Source organism: Ochotona princeps, chromosome 2 (assembly GCF_030435755.1).
Source record: "Ochotona princeps isolate mOchPri1 chromosome 2, mOchPri1.hap1, whole genome shotgun sequence".
Classification (NCBI taxonomy): domain Eukaryota; kingdom Metazoa; phylum Chordata; class Mammalia; order Lagomorpha; family Ochotonidae; genus Ochotona; species Ochotona princeps.
In genome coordinates, this window is record NC_080833.1 from 75,378,196 (window position 1) to 75,394,667 (window position 16,472).

The 16,472-nt window shown below is 42.5% G+C and overlaps 1 protein-coding gene across 5 annotated transcripts in view; it reads right to left on the reverse strand.

The window, feature by feature from the left end:
* Positions 1-2,145: 2,145 nt before the first annotated feature.
* The window catches only part of KYAT3 (kynurenine aminotransferase 3), a 50,710-nt gene continuing 36,383 nt past the window's right edge, over positions 2,146-16,472 (reverse strand). For all 5 annotated transcript variants that reach the window (XM_058658970.1, XM_058658968.1, XM_058658973.1 and 2 more), the window contains 4 exons: positions 11,004-11,190; positions 5,135-5,208; positions 4,794-4,880; positions 2,146-2,326 (listed from right to left, as the gene is read on the reverse strand). In XM_058658970.1, the coding sequence (XP_058514953.1) occupies positions 2,264-2,326; positions 4,794-4,880; positions 5,135-5,208; positions 11,004-11,190 (411 nt within the window). In that variant the 3' untranslated portion in view covers positions 2,146-2,263. The remainder of the gene's footprint in view (positions 2,327-4,793; positions 4,881-5,134; positions 5,209-11,003; positions 11,191-16,472) is intronic.

Below are 16,472 nucleotides of genomic sequence, written 5' to 3' on the forward strand. Positions count from 1 at the left end.
ACTGTTACCACCCCAGTCCTTGAGCAGATCAACTGGTGTGGCAGTCCTACAGGGGTGAGCCTACAATCCTCCACAGAATCTGTTCCCAGACCCAGCCAACACTCACTGGCAGGTACTGTGGTCAAGCCCTGCCAGACAGGCCCCTCAGCTATGGCTTTTATGTGCACCAGTAGTCAGTGGTTGATACCTACAAGCCCAGCTCAGGTCTCTCACAGGGGCAGGTGTATTGGTTTTGCCTGAAAAGTTCCTCCAGTTTCCCTCCTCTAAACCACCCAGTCTCAGCCTTCTCACTTACCTACAAGTGCAGTAGTCATGTTGGTGGAGGTCCCCCAGAAGTCACACCTCACCTGTCTCATTCTCCCTCAGCAGACCTCTCTTGTACACATCTCCAGTCCTGCTCCCCTGAGCAATCCACAGTTTCCAATGCCCAGTCCTCTGACAGTGTGCTGTGCCAGCCTAGGGCCCTGTCTGCCTACCCAGGGCCTATGTACACTCACACACGGTTCCCCAGGCCCTGTTGGCGTGCCAGCATCTGTCCCCACGTATCTTTAAAAAAAATAGAATAGGCAACTATACTGGCACACTGATATAATTAACACAAATATGGCATTAACCAGGCCCAGGATGCCTGCCAGCTACTGGCTACTTTTCTCTTGGCAGTGTAACACTTGCCTAGATACAATGCAACTTAAGGCGTTGAGTGCAACCTGAGGGTCCCAATTGATTCTGATGTGAGAGAGGCATGGGCCATTTGTTCAGATTTGGGGCATCTGAAATTATACTTCATTCTTTAAAAAGAAGTGGTAGTTGGAGAAAAGCTGAGAGGTGAAGAGAGAGGGATAAATGGTTAAGAGACCAAATGTACACATTTGTATGAGCTGGAAAGAGAGTTGGTTATAGTATGAGATGGCAAAAATTACTATCTCAAAGGTAAAACAACCTTGAATGACGAAAGCTTCAGTGTATACTCAAGGGAGTGGGTGGTTGGAATGGCGGGGATGTAAACTTTACTAGGAAAGGAGGCCAAGGTACAGAAAACCTAGGCCATACATGTGGACAGCTAATGACGGCAATATTTGGGACAGAGGGCAAAACTGCGAACAAGCTAAAGATCCCACTATAGGTTTGCAGTCAAAGCAATGTTGTGTAACTGCGAGGAGTCTTTTTTTCCCAAGATTTATTTATTTATTTATTTTTATTGGAAAGTTAGATATACAGAGAGGAGCAGAGAAGTTACTGCAATGGCCGGAGTTGAGCTGATCTGAAGCCAGGAGCCTCGAGCCTCTTCTGGGTCTACCATGCAGGTGCAGGGTCCCAAGGCTTTGGGCCATCCTTGACTGCTTTTCTATGCCACAAGCAGGGAGCAGGATAGGAAGCAGGGATGCAGGGATTAGAACCAACATCCATACTGGATCCTGACACACACAAGGCGGGGATTTTAGCCACTAGGCTACTGCACTGGGCCCTGCTAGAAGTCTTTACACAGCAGTGGAATAACTCGCTAACATCAGCCCAGTGTTTTTCATTTCCCAGGCCTTATATTCATTGGTACACTTAGTATTTACCTTAACATGAAATAGGAGCTACTTTCATTTCCCTTGTACAATGAGAATATTAAGCAGACAGGTTAATCATCTCACAGTTCTTACCCATTATACTATGTTAAGTCTCATGAGGTGCTCTAGTGGAAGATGTTTTAATGCATTTCCATTGGGAATATTGTTAAGAGTGAAGATTCTGGTGGCACTATGGTGGCATAGCCGGTAAAGCCAATATATGTGATGCTGGCATCCTGTATGGGTGCTGGTTTGTGTCCTGGCTCTCTACTTCCAATCCAACTCCTTTCCAATGTCCTAGACAAAGCAGCAGCAGATGGTCCAAGTGTTTGGGCCCTGCCACCCATATGAGATCTGGATGAAGCTTGAAGCTTCTGTCTCCTGCCTTCGGCCTGGCCTGGCTAAGCCCAGTTCTGGCCATTGGAGCCATCTGGGGAGTGAATCAGCAGATGAAACATCTACACTTGATCTTAGCCAAAAGGCAGATGAAACATTTATTTCTGTCTGTCCTTCTCTGTAACCATGTCTTTCAAATAAATAAATAATTTTTTTAAGTGAGCATTCCTACTGTGGAAAAATAATGCAAATATTATTAATTTATTTGTCTCCTGTATTGAAATAGTTTGTTCTCCACCATCCAGCAGATGGTAGTACAGAGTAACAATTCCGTGCTAAGTCATCTGATAACCATGACCATTTTGCATCTATTAAGATTTCTGTTTATTCCACGCCTTGATGATTTCTTCAGCAGCATCCAGTGTGCTATCTTTCTGTAAATTAATGAGTCATTATCATTATATAATATAAATTCAAGATGAACCAAAAATTTACATAAAAATTAACAATGAAAATTATAACACATGAAGATTTAAGTGGTTTCAGGTGAAGAAAATTATTCAGGGGCCAGAACTGGCACTGAGAGCTAAGCCTCCCCACATGTGAAGGCAGTATCTCACGCTAGCTCAAACCCCAGCTACTAGCCTCCAGTCTAGTCCCCTGTTAAGGTGCCTGTAAGCGGGACAATGGCCAAAGTACTTGGGCTCCTGACATCCATGTGGTAGACCTGAGTGGAGTTTCTGGCTCATCTTTTATCCTGATCCAGTCCTGTAATGGCCACAGGAGAGTGAGCCTGCAGACTGAAGCACTCTATCTCTCTCCTCTGCCTCCTTCTGTTTTCTGTTACTTTGCCTTTTAATAAGTGCATCTTTGAAAAAAAAAAACAAGAAAGAAAAGGTGCCTGGCATCTCGATGTGCCGCTCGCCAGTATGTCATGGTGATGACATCTGCTTCGGGCCCTCATCGGAGCGGAGCAGATGGGGTGCCATGCTTTTCAATCTCCAGAATTGTGAGCTAAGAAATCTCTTTTCTTAAAAAATGCTCCACAGTAGTAAAAACAAAAAGACACTTACATTCTCAGAACTTTAAAAAAAAAAATCTCTTCTTTGGTCTCTTGTTTTATGTTTTGGATCTGAAATGCCGCAATGTTCAATTGCCATAGTGCAACATTTTTTCAGTGATTATTCTGATTCTTGTTTTTCTTCACAGTGTTCTTTGATTGTTAGTGATCTGACTGAATTCTCTTTGTAAGTTCTCATTGCCATTGCATGTATGGTCCCTATTACTGCAGGTGACGGATATGTCACCTGCTGATTTTGTGTATGATTTGAAGATGTACTTGTGGATATGTATAAAGCAGAAGCAGGGGTGGCATCGGAAGAGAGCAGAAATTTACCCTGGCTCATGGTAAAGTTTAATACAATTAATGTAGGATTCATCAATTCTTTCAAAGAGGAGCTCTTTTAGATTTTATTTCTTTTCAACTAAGTTGGCTATCTGCATGTTTCTATATTTCTTTCATGTTGCCTTAATACAGCTTTCAGCCACAACAATGCGAATGTTGAATTATTAGCTCAGGCAGAATATCTTTCCACGTGCCTCACACAGTTTCTAGATAATGTGTTTGTATGTTTCTTCCTTGATGCACCGACAGTGCATCCACTGTTCCTGTTGTCCTTGACACTGAGTTTGCCGCCTGCTGGCTATTTCTAGAATCTGAAAATGCAGAAGCAGGATTCTTTCTACGGCTTTCCCTTCTTCTATCACATTAACTATATTTGCTAACGTTTCCTAATACACTTGGATATTTGTGAATTAGCTTACCACTCTCTGTTATTTTAGAATGTTTTTCAATGAGATCCTAGATAAGGGCTATGTTTACATTTTAAAATAGTAGTCTTACACTAGTTTTTTTTCTTGCTAGATCATATAACACTATTTGTAGACCCAGTGAGAATTTATGATAGTTTAGCCACTGATTCTATGTTTCAAGCCATTGGGTGTTTATACTTTTAGGTTATTAACATTCCTATTTTATTTTGAGCAGCTCTTTCATAATTTGTCTACAGCTTATCTTGAAAAGTTGAAAGCAGTATTTATATTGTTCTACCTAGGTTGATTTAAGAGTGAGCTGGCATAGAAGGTACGCTGACTCCAGCAAAACCGTTCCAGCAGCATTAACAGCACTGTGAAACAGTGCGCTAAGCCGCCACCTACAACACTGGCTTCCCTCCTGACTGCTCCATATCTGAGCGATCTCACAGCTAACTTTTTCCCAACTCTATTCACTTCCTTTCTTTTGTATTCCAATGGCTTGTATATATTGTCACTTGACACTGTCTCATGGATCTGAGACTTTTTGATGAATTTTCTTCCCCTTTTTTTTTCAGATTGGATTTTTTTTTTCTGATATGTTCAATCCTTTGCTTTGTTGAAAGCAGATATATTTTTAACTCCTTAAATTTCCATTTGGTTCTTTTTTATAGTCGTAATCCGCCTGTTTACTACTTATGATCATATTTTACTTTAACTTTTTGAACATATTTATAATCTATGCATTAAGTTCCTTATTTATTAATTCCTACTTTGAGTTCTATTTTTATTGATTATTGCATTTAGTTTTTCTTATGGGTCATATTTCCTTTATTTTTTTTTTTTTGGTCTCACAATTTCGTGCCGTATGCTGGACATTGTGATGGCACATGGTGAGGAATCCAGCTTATGTTGTAGCTCCTCAAAGAGTTTGGCCCTGGTATTCACTTAATTTCATGGCCATCAAACCAAAATTTAAAAACTACTGCACATGAGCATATAAGTTTTAGCAACAGAAAAAATGCTGCCTCGTAAGTTAGAAATCAGGATATTATAAATGCCCTCTTGAGTAAAGTACATAGAACTTACTTTAATGAAGCAAAATCGCACAAACTTCTCAAATTGCACTTTAGCCTCTGAATTACAAAACGCTGAAACAGGGATGGCCGATAGTTTCTGAGACATAAACAGGAAGACATGACATGAAACTACTTAATGGGCTGGGGACAATAAAAAATACTAATTTACACTAGTTAGAAACAGATAGTTTTAACATATTTGCAATTTCCAAAAAAAAGTTTAAAAAATCTTCATCAGCCATGAATAAAACATTACATAATAAAATATAGTTATTTTCCCATTGATGCTAGCAAGTTATTATAAATTCACAATAAAATATAATCCAATAGTCCAAGGTCAATAAGCATTACCTTATTTTTAGTCATCCATTTCACAAATTTGTAGTCATAAGGCTCGTTGCTCTTCATATCAGAAACGTCTGCATCTAAAATAACAAAAAGTAGGTGACCTATGAATTTATTACAGACAATATGCACTTTTATTTAATCTAATTCTATTAAAATTCAAAGTTCTCTTCTGGCTTAGGCCAGGCTGGTTCAGAATTTTCGCAGAAGGTACTAGTGTCTAAGGGGCTGGTGTCGTGGTGCACTGGATACAGCTGCTGCCTGTAGTGCCGGCAGCTATGAGCACCAGTTTGAGGACTGGCTGTTCCACTCTTTCCCAGCTCCTTGTTAATGGACCTGGGAAAGCAGCAAAAGATGGGTCAAATGCTTAGGTCCTGAGCCCACAAGGCAGACCGGGATGAAGTTACTGACTCTTGGCTCAAAACTGGCTCCGCTCTGGTAGGTGCAGCCACTTAAGGAGCTGAACCAGTGCATGGAAGATTTCTCTGATTCTCTCTCTTTCTTTCTCTATAATGCTGCCTTTTGAATAACAAAGAATATGCTACAGCCTCATATTGCATAATGGGGGTATGAATTGAGCAATTCACAAATGAGCTTTATTGATGCTGTATGGCAATACTTGTACATGTATATCTGGTGATCACACGTACACTTGTAGCTCCTACAGGAAGAGAGTAGGAAAGAGGAATGCTGCCTTTCTATCTAGAGGACTGTAAAATCACTATTAAGGACATAGTTAATCCTATGGAGTATTCACCAATAACAATTAGAGATTCTAAGAGATTATATGCTCCACAAAGTTTAGATACCTGCTTTGCAACTTTGCATACTGTATATGAACTAGGTCTGAGTCTAGAACATAATTAAAAGGCATATTTACTGAAACAAATTAATATTATTCATGGTTAATAAATAGGGAGAATCTGTTTAGGTCTTCCTAACGCTGCCCTTATTTTTTATCACTTGATTCCATGTGTAATGTTGCTTTTAAAATTTAAACTTGTGGAAATAGTTTCAAATAGATATTTGTGTTACTTTTATTAACTCTTATTTTTATTGGAAAAGCAGATTTACAGAGAGGAGGAGAGACAGAAAGATCTTCCGTCTGCTGGTTTACTCCCCAAGCGGCCGCAACAGACAGAGCTGTGCTGATCCGAAGCCAGGAGCTTCTTCCGGTGTCCCATGAGAGTGCAAGGTCTGAAGGCTTTGGCCCATCTTCTACTTCTTTCTACTTGCTTTTTTACAAGCAGGGAGCTGGATGGGAAGTAAGCAGCTGGGACCTGAACCGACACCCATATTGGGTCCTGGCACGTGCAAGGCAAAGATTTAGCCACTAGACCATCACACTGAGCCCATATTCCAATTCTTACCTTTTGCCTCAATTGTGTTGTACTGTATGGGAAATACAGCTAGCTGTATTTTTTTGGGCAGTCAGCTTCAGTAATCTAATTTCACAGTATTTCAACTATGTTGACTTGTACTCTTTTTAAAAAAAAATTATTATTTCTGCTGGAAAAGCAGATTAGATTTTTTTTTTTAAAGATTTTATTCATTTTTATTACAGCCAGATATACACAGAGGAGGAGAGACAGAGAGGAAGATCTTCCGTCCGATGTTTCACTCCCCAAGTGAGCCCCAACAGGCCGATGCGCGCCGATCCGAAGCCAGGAACCTGGAACCTCTTCCGGGTCTCCCACGCGGGTGCAGGGTCCCAATGCATTGGGCCGTCCTCAACTGCTTTCCCAGGCCACAAGCAGGGAGCTGGATGGGAAGTAGAGCTGCCGGGATTAGAACCGGCGCCCATATGGGATCCCGGGGCTTTCAAGGCGAGGACTTTAGCCGCTAGGCCACGCCGCCGGGCCCAGCAGATTAGATTTTAACAGAGAGAAGGAGAGACAAAGATCTTCCATCCACTGGTTCACTCTCCAAAGGCTGTCAATGACTGCAGCTGAGCCAATCAGACGCCAGGAGCCAGGAGCTTTCTCTGGGTATCCCACATGGGTGCAGGGTCCCAAGGATTTGGGCCACCCTGTACTGCTTTCCCAGGCTACAAGCAGGGAGCTGGATGGGAAGTGGAGCAGCCAGGCACAAATAGGCACCCATATGGACAAGGATTTTTTCTATTCTGCCATCCTGCAGGGGTCAACTTGTACTCATATTTTTTTGAATTCCCCACAGCAACTAATATTGCCAATTTCTGTCATTAATAAAATCTCAAAATTTATTGCTTTAAAAAAATTTTAGGCTTTGCCTTACCTTTAAACATTTTTTTTAATTTAAAAATTTTAAGATTCTATAATTTCTAGTGGACATTTCCTTTTTTTTAAAAGATGTATTTATTTAGGGTTCAGCGCAGTAGCTCAGCAGCTAAAGTCCTCACCTTGCATGCACTGGGATCCCATATGAGCGTTGGTTCTAATCCTGGCAGCCCTGCTTCCCATCCAGCTCCCTGCTTGTGGCCTGAGAAAATAGTTAAGGACGGTCCAAAACTCTGGGACCCTGCACCCATGTGGGAGACCCAAAAGGGGCTCCAGGCTCCTGGCTTTGGATTGGTGCAGTTCTGGCCATTGTGGCCGCTTGGGAGTGAATCAGCAGACGGGATATCTTCCTCTCTGTTTCTCTTCCTCTCTTCTATATCTGACTTTGCAATAAAAAATATTTTTATTTATTTATTTTTTTGAAAGTCAGATATACACAGAGGAAAAGAGAGACAGGAAGATCTGGCAACCACTGGTTCACTCTCCAAGTGGCTGCAACGGCTGGTGCCGAACCAATCTGAAGCCAGGAGCCAGGAGCTTCCTCTGGGTCTCCCAGGCGGATGCAGGATCCCAAGGCTTGGGCCTTCCTCGACTGCTTTCCTAGGCCACAAGCAGGTAGCTGGATGGGAAGTGGGGCTGTTGGGACATGGACTGGCATCCATATGGGATCCTGTTGCATGCAAGCTGAGGACTTAAGCTGGTAGGTTACTGCTCCAGGCCATACTAGTGGATCTTTGAAAATTAACGATATCAAAATGTTGACATTGAAGGACATTTATTTTTTCAAAAGTCTTAATATGTTTTTAATTAATGATTCTAACTGCTAATTCACATAATTTAAGAATACAAAATTTCCACATAACAACACTAATGAAATGCTACTCCATATTCAGCACTGAAGATTTGTATCACATGTTACACAATGAGTTTATTCTGGTATCACAAGTCTAAAGGTGATTACAAGCCTGCCCTTTTCAGATGACGCAATTAAATTAGTACTTCAGGTTTTATATGTGTTTCATCAGATTTGTTCAACAACAAAAAATAACGTCTAAAAGATATTACAGTCAAAGAGTAAATCATGTAAAAATTTCATGTGACAATTTCATGTAGCATATTCAGGGTGCAAAGACTGTCCAGGGAAAGGAGTGATACCCATTGAACTAAGCAAAGTTGTGCTTGGGAAGATAAGAATTTAAATCAGATTCATTTGTATATTTAAGTAATCTATAAAAATCTAAGTTCACATGGAAAATCTCCTTATAGGCAAAAACATAAGTGATGACAACTATACAATATTTTTTCTTATCATTTCATTAAATGAACTGCACATAGGGATCCACATGGGAAAAATACTTTCCAAATCTCAGGATACAGCTTGTGGGGTATTTAAGGATGAAGCTTGGGATCCTTCCAGATACAGCTGTCTAGCAAAATGAGTGTAAGAATTTCTGCTTGTCATAGCTTCCTTTCTCACGATAAATGAGGAAATAAATGCAAAGAAGCTTCCTGCAGTTTAAGCTGAACCTCATGTAGTGAGTTGTAATAAAGTTACGTTGATTCAGCACCTGTTGGAACGTATGTTAGAGTTTCTCATACCAGAAGCAGAACTTACACACAGTTGTTAGTCAACAGTTTCCCTGTTCCTCAATGCAATCCATCCAGATGCTTGCCTTACACCACTACCTTCGAATAGGCCAGCTGGCTGTAACCTGTTTGACTTGCTCCTCTGACCCAGCATGGTTGGCACAGATATACCATAGTGGTCATCTCTCCATTAGTGTTGTTAGTGGGATTCTACAAAATTTATATCCACACACTCTATTTACATCTATGTCAGTTAGGCCATTTCAGTTAGAACTCTGCAAGCAACTTGCTTGGGAAACCCTCTGGACCACAACACAGGCTTCAACACACAGGCCCTTTGCCTTCTCCCTCTTGCTCCCCACTGCTGGTCAAGCATCCACACTCCAGGCAGCTCCCTGCTTCCTGTAAGCTTTGCTGGCAAGCTGCTTTCTCTCCCTCCTGGGTCAGTAACGCACAGACTACCTCAGTAGGAATAAGTTGAAAACAAGGCAGACAAGAGCCCGGAAGGCATTGATAGCATAAGCAAAATATCTGTGAGACAAGACACTTGGTCACAGGTCGGACACTTAGACATCAAGCTGTCTTCCAGGATAAGTGCCCAGCTATCATTCACAGGCACTTCCCTGGAGCCCCTTCACAACAGGGACAGAGTTTACAAGTAGCCTGCTATGCAGAGGGAGCTCAGGCATAGTTATAGGAAAATCCTAACACCTCCCTTCCCTCCCATCTGTGATGATGGTGATGAAACATTAAAAGTAGAAAATTCAAAAAAGTAGAAAAAAATTTTAAAAAGTAGAAAAGTAAAAAAATTTTTATTTTTCATGATACAGTTCCTTTAGCTCAGGGATTTCCCCTTCTACCAAATATTTTATTCTTCATGGCTTTATAAAATTTGGCATCAGTGAAAAACCTCACTGGCTAAATTTTTGGCAGAATAAATTATAATTATGACCTATATTCTACCATTGCTATATTTTTCTTTTTTTTTTTTAAGAAAAAAGTTATAATATAAACTGTTATCATGCTCCTAAAGTTAGATATGCAGACCATGTCAGAATTGTGGCAGCTTTGGGAAATATAAAGATGATGCCTTTCTGAATACAAAACTATTTGGAATCTTGGTGTGGGACTTCAGGCAAGTTATTTAAAACTTTTTAAGTGTTCTGGTGTGCAAAGTAAGAACTGACAACTTCTTCAAAAGGCACATAGAGCCCCTCAATAAACATCACTTCCATTTACTTCATTTCAGAATATTCCAAAAGGGTAAATATTTCCTAATGACTCCAAAGTTTCTAATAATCATATTTATAAGAGAATATTGTGCTGCTTTGGTGAGCAAAAAAGAAATTGAAATTTTACTCTAATCAGGGGGCCTGCACTACAGTACTGCGGGTTAAACTACCACCTGCCATAGCAGCATACTTTATCACAGTTCTCTATGAGTCCTGTCTGTTCTGCTTCTGATCCAGCTCCCAGCTAATGTGCCTGGAAAGACAACAGAATATGGCCCAAGTAGTTTGGCACCTGCCACTCACATGGGTGCCCAAATGCATTCCTTGATCCTGGCTTCTGCCTGGCCCACCAATGATCATTGTCGTCATCTGGGGAGTAAACCAGCAGATGGGAGATTTTTGTCTTTCTTTTTCTCTGTAACCACACTTTAAATAGTGAAACTATTATTTGGTCCCCTATGTTAAAGCAAACTGGTTTCAAACTGTTTCACCCAAATGAAGAATATATATATATATAAATTTCTTGCACATTTGTTTTAAATTATACTTCAGAAGGCAAATTCTATTGTCAATACACTACCTGGATGAACAGTGACTCCACCACCACTGAATAACATACTTAAGGCCAAAAAATCTTAAAAGCAAAGATAATTGTAGAAAACGGTAGAATTGTTAAATCCATTCCTTTCCATAGGTTAAAAGCAGTTATGGGTTTGATACCCATCTTGTCTCTGTAATTCTGCTACAATTTTACACGTAAGTTTCCATACATTTGAAATAATAAATGCGTTTACAAACCTAGTGAAGACACATCAGCTATAATGAAGTATCCCCCATCAGGAACTATGGGTTTTAGGCCAACACTTTCAAGTAAATGAACTATACGATCTCTTTTTGCTTCTAATTCTTTTGGCAAAGAATTAAAGTAGCATTCTGGATCATCCATGCGCTTGATGTCAATCCAAAAAGCACGAGCCAGAGCTTCCTGTATGTTAAGACAGAAAAATGTGGAAAGAAAACATGATGTTGGTTATTGCTTAACTTATTGGTATAATAAATAAAAATTATCCAAGTAACATTATTGTGAAAAGGTCACTCAGGAAATTACAGTTGAATTCCAGTGAATCTATATTAAATTCTACAAGTTAATGGAGAAATTAATTGCACAAGGCATAACTGAATCTAATGTGAAGGGTGGACATGAGTCATGAAAATCCAAATTGAAAAAGAGACATTATAGAAAGGTGGCTTAGTTGGAAACTAAAAGATGTTAGGTTGTTTTCTACTGAGGTGTGCTGTAGAATGATGTCCTCAACTAAGCTGGAAAAGGACGGAGAAACAGTGCCTTGGTGCCCTCCCACTTCCTGGTAGGACATGGTGAGAATGAAAACTGACACCCTAACTAGAGGAGGGAACGGACCTCCTCTCCACAGAATGCAAATCTTGGCTGTAATCTTTTATTTCCCATGCCAGTTATCTAAATGCAACAGGGATTATACTGGGGCACACAAAGGATCTTCTCTACCTTTCTCCAGGAAAACCAAAAAGCAGGAGAGAAACTAGGCCAGCACTGTTAAAACATGTATATATAGTTTCCAAATTAGAGGAACTGTATAATGGAGACTAACATACCAGGAAAGGAAAGTATGTTGCAATATATCTCTCTACTCCTGATTACAAGGAGGACTCTCAGTGAAACTGTTATATGCATCCTGACAATAGGACGCTGGACTTTCTACCATTGTTTATGTCTATACCCATGATGTCATGATACACTTAAATAGCAGAATGAGGAACTTATGACTATTGTTGAAGGACTATACTATTGAAATATTACAGAGGAAATCAGTAGGAGTCAGGGGGAATGCAGGAGTGGAAAGGAAATTCCTGTGCCTATGGAATTGTATCACACACACAAAAAAATGATATATGTTGAAGTCCTAAAACCCAAGGTGGTAAGGCCTTTAGGAGTAATACAGTTGGGAGTTCAGAGCTCCCAGGAATGGAATTAGTACCTAAAGCTAGCTCCCTACTTCGACCATGGGAAGTCACAGTGAAAAGTGGGCCCTCATTAGACACAAACTGGGGGTGCCTTGATCCTGGAAGCCCTGCCCTCTATGACTGTGGGAAATGTGTTTCTCTTGTTTATAGGTTGCCCAATCTGTGGTAATTTGTTCCAGCAGTCAACTGTGACATTAAAGATTAGACAGCTGTCTGAGAAGGCCACAAGCCAGGAGCAGGTAAACAAGGCAGACTCAGGGCATAGGCAAACCACAATGATTGTACAAGCAGGAGAGCTTTGTAGGCTAATGTAATCAGCAGTGACTTAGAAATAATGATGTTCAGAGCAAACCATCAGGAACTTGGAATAGCTAAAAGACAGGACAGATAGAAGTAATCACATTTAAAGCAGCCAATTAGAAGCAAGAGTTGTCAAGAACTGAAGGATAAAAGCATTCACTCAGTAAATGCATGTTGTTCGCGATAACCCAGGCATTCTGACAAGTGCTGGTAACAGTTAGCAAGACTGTAGCTTCCCATCAGTATAGACCGGCAAGAAGAGACAGGAAACCAAAAAATAAAAACAGCAGGATATAACTTGTTCTGTTGGAAGGCCTGAGAGATCAGTGTAGTTGAAGGGCTGCAAGAGGGGCAGCATGGCAACTAAAAGATGGAGAAAGGCAAGGCCACAGAGAATCCTTAAAGGCAAAAGAATTCAGAACCAGCACAGAGTTAAAAGGATGACATAAGAGGAGACTGCATCAGCCTGGAAATCTGTGGTTCTTCTTGAGGCAGGAGCAAGTCTCCAAACATTGAGAGCCAAACAGGGTCCCAAACTGACACACAGTGGAAGATGTTTTCAGGGAAAGACATTACAGATTCTCAGCTGTACTGTTTTCTCAGAAACTTGTTCACTCATTGTCTTAAGAAAATACATCTGATCTAACTAACATCTTCTTGGGCTCCTCTTTTTCTTGTATCCTGCATGCAATCCATCAACAAATCACTTTGCACCATTTCTATCATCCATATATTGGTTCAATCTATTGGCATTTTTCTGCTGATCACTGCAACATGGCAGCAAGAGTCCCTTCGCTAACACAAGCCAGACCATGCCACTCCTGTGTTGAAAAACTCATTGATAACTTCTCTCATTTAATAAAGCTAGGAGCCAGGAGGTTCCTCTGGGTCTCCCACGCAGGTAGTTGGGACATGAACCAGTGCCCATATGGGATCCTGGTGCATGCAAGGCATGGACTTCAGTCACTAGTCTACCGTGCCAGGCCCATACTTTTCTCATTTTTGAAAAAAGGCTTCTTTTTATATATTTGAAAGGCAGAGTTAGAGAGGGAAAAGGAGATTAAGATCTTTGATCTGCTGGTTCACTCTCCAAATGGTCACAATGGCCAGACCTGGGTCTAGCAGAAGCCAGGAGCCAGGAGCTTCTTCCAGAGTCTCCCAAGTGGGTGCAGGGTATTAAGCACTTGGGCCATTTTCTGCTGCCTTCCCAGGTGCATTAACCGGGAGCTGCATCAGAATTGGAGCAGCTGGCAATCAAACTGGTGCCCATCTAGGATGCCAGTCCTGCAGGCCACAGCCTTATCGCTCTGCCACAGTGCTGGTCCCCGTCTCATTCTTTACAGCGATATACTTGGTCCAGCACCATCTGACTCCAAGATGCCCCTCCAATCTCAACTCCTCCATGCCTTCTCCCTCCATCACTCTAGCCTCTGTGATGTTCACTGATACAAACATGACAGCCAGGCCACAGGGCCTTTGTATTCTTGTTCTCAGTCCAGAGGGCTCTTCAGGTAATCACGTGGCTACCTTTTTAAAATTTTGTTATTGAAAGGCAGATACACAGAGAGGAGAGGAAACAGAGAGGAAGATCTTCTATTCCCCAAGCGGCCACAACAGGTGGAGCTGGACCAATCTGAAGTCAGGAGCCAGGAGCTTCTTCCGGGTTTCCCACACGGGTGCAACGTCCCAAGATTTTGGGCAGAACTCAATTGCTTTCCCAGGCAGAAAGCAGGGAGCTGGATGGGAAGTGGGATTAGAACTGGCGTTCATATGGGACCCCAGCACATGCAAGGTGAGGACTTAGTCCCCAGGCTACTGCGCCGGGCCCTACTTTTTTTTTTTTTTCTAATTGGAAAATCAAATATACAGAGAGGAGGAGAGACAGAGAAGGTCTATCCAATGATTCACTGCTCAAGTGGCTGCAATGACTGAAGCTGAGCCAATCTGAAGCCAGAAGCCAGAGCTTCTTCTGGGTCTTCCATGTAAGTGCAGGGTCCCAAGGCTTTGGGCCGTCCTCAACTGCTTTCCCAGGCCATAAGCAGGGAGCTGGATAGGAGCTGGGGCTGCTGGGCGCCCCTATGGGGTCCTGGCATATGCAAGGCGAGGACTTCAGCCTCTAGGCTACTGCGCCAGGCCCAACATATATTTTGATAATATTATCAGTATCTGCCCACTAAATTGCCATGTGCAACTACAGTGATGTGTATATGTAACTTCTTGCATCTGCAGATTAAAGCTCTAGAGTACATTTCAGAAGATGGCTTGTTGCTTCCTAGTACAAGTACATCTGTGACTGTGCTTGGTGCTATCTTCCAAAGAGTTTAAAACACTTTGCACTCTTCTCCAGCTGTAAGCAACTGCCCAAGTTGCCTTGTACCTAGGTAAGTGTTACATTGCTGGGAGAAAAAAGGCCAATGCTGGTGGACACTCTGGACCTGGTTAATGCCAATTTTGTGTTAACTACACCAGTATGCCAGCATAGTTGCCTATTCTATTTTTAAAAATTATATGTATGTAATATGTAATATGTGTATGTATTTAATATATATGTGGAAGGTGGGGAATGCCAGGCAGAACATGCCACTCTTGTCCCCAGGTGTGGCTACCTGGGGAACAAAGTCTGAGGACTTACCAGAGTGAGAATAGCTGAGGCATGTCCATAAGGGAGAGAATGACTTCTTTTCTTAAAGCTAGGTGAGGGAACTGAGATGGAGTGGTTTAGAGAGGGAAACATGAAGGCATGTCTGGGTCAGGCCAAGGCATCCACTCGTGTGGATACCTCCAACTGGTACACACAAAAGCTTGGGGGAGGGGCCATGCCTGACTGGGTTAGGCTTTAGCTGTCAGAGCAGAGGTGGGCCATGTTAGGTTGGGCTGCAGTACCCTCCAGAACATGGAAAAAAAAAAAAAACAAACAGAATTAGGGGTAGATTCTGTAGGGGACTTGTGGGCTCATCTTTGTGGAACTGTAATACCTGCCAGTTTGAATGAAGATCTGGAAGTGGTGATGGGCTGATCCAGACTGAACCATGGAGCTCTCCTGACACTCATGGGAGTCGGGGTTGGGAGGAGGCTGGGCTGGGCTATGCTGTAGCACCAGTTGGCACATGCAAAGACTGGGACTGAGGGCAGACTATGCCACACGGAGCTGTGGCACCTGCTGGCACATGTGATACCCAATTGGCAAATTTCCTGGTAGGCCACAGCTCCTACTGCTGAATGGGAGAGCCAGAGCTTGGGGCAGACCAGGCCAGGCTGGGTTGCAGTAGCTGTCGGCATATGTTTGAGCCAGGTCTAGGGGTAGGCTTGGCTGGGCTACTCTATAGGACACACTAGTATGAATGAGAGATAGGATGAGGTGCAGCCAGGCTGGGTTGAACCACAACACCCACCAGCATGCACAAGATCTGGTGCTGGGAGTGGGCCAATATAGCTGGGACTTTGTGGGGGTGCACCTGCCAAGGCTTGGGATAGGCCAGGCTGGTCAAGGCAGCAGCACCTGTCAGCATACACGCAGGATGGGTCTGAGTACAGGTTGGGCTGAGCTCATCTGCAGCACCCGTAGGTGTACATAACAGCCATATGGGATGTAGGACAGACCAGGCTAGGCTGCAGTACATGCCAGCACACGCAGAAACTAGGGCTGGGGTGGGCCTGGTGGGGTTAACTGGGGGTTGCTCCAGCTAGCCTGTGACACCTATTGGTGTGCAACTGGGCTTGTGGTGGGCTGGGTTGGACTAGGCTGTGGCACTATCAGTTCACATGAGAGATGCAGCTGGGGGTGAAGCTGACCAGCCAGCTCTATCCACTGGTATGTGTATTGGCTGGTGCAGGTGATAGACCAAACCTGAGCTTGCACTGGTTGGCTCACACAAAAGTCTGAGGTCACCCCAGGTTAGGTTTCTTGGGGGACTCCTGAACTGGACTGCTGGATTAAACCCTGGCATAATATTGTGATATGATCTT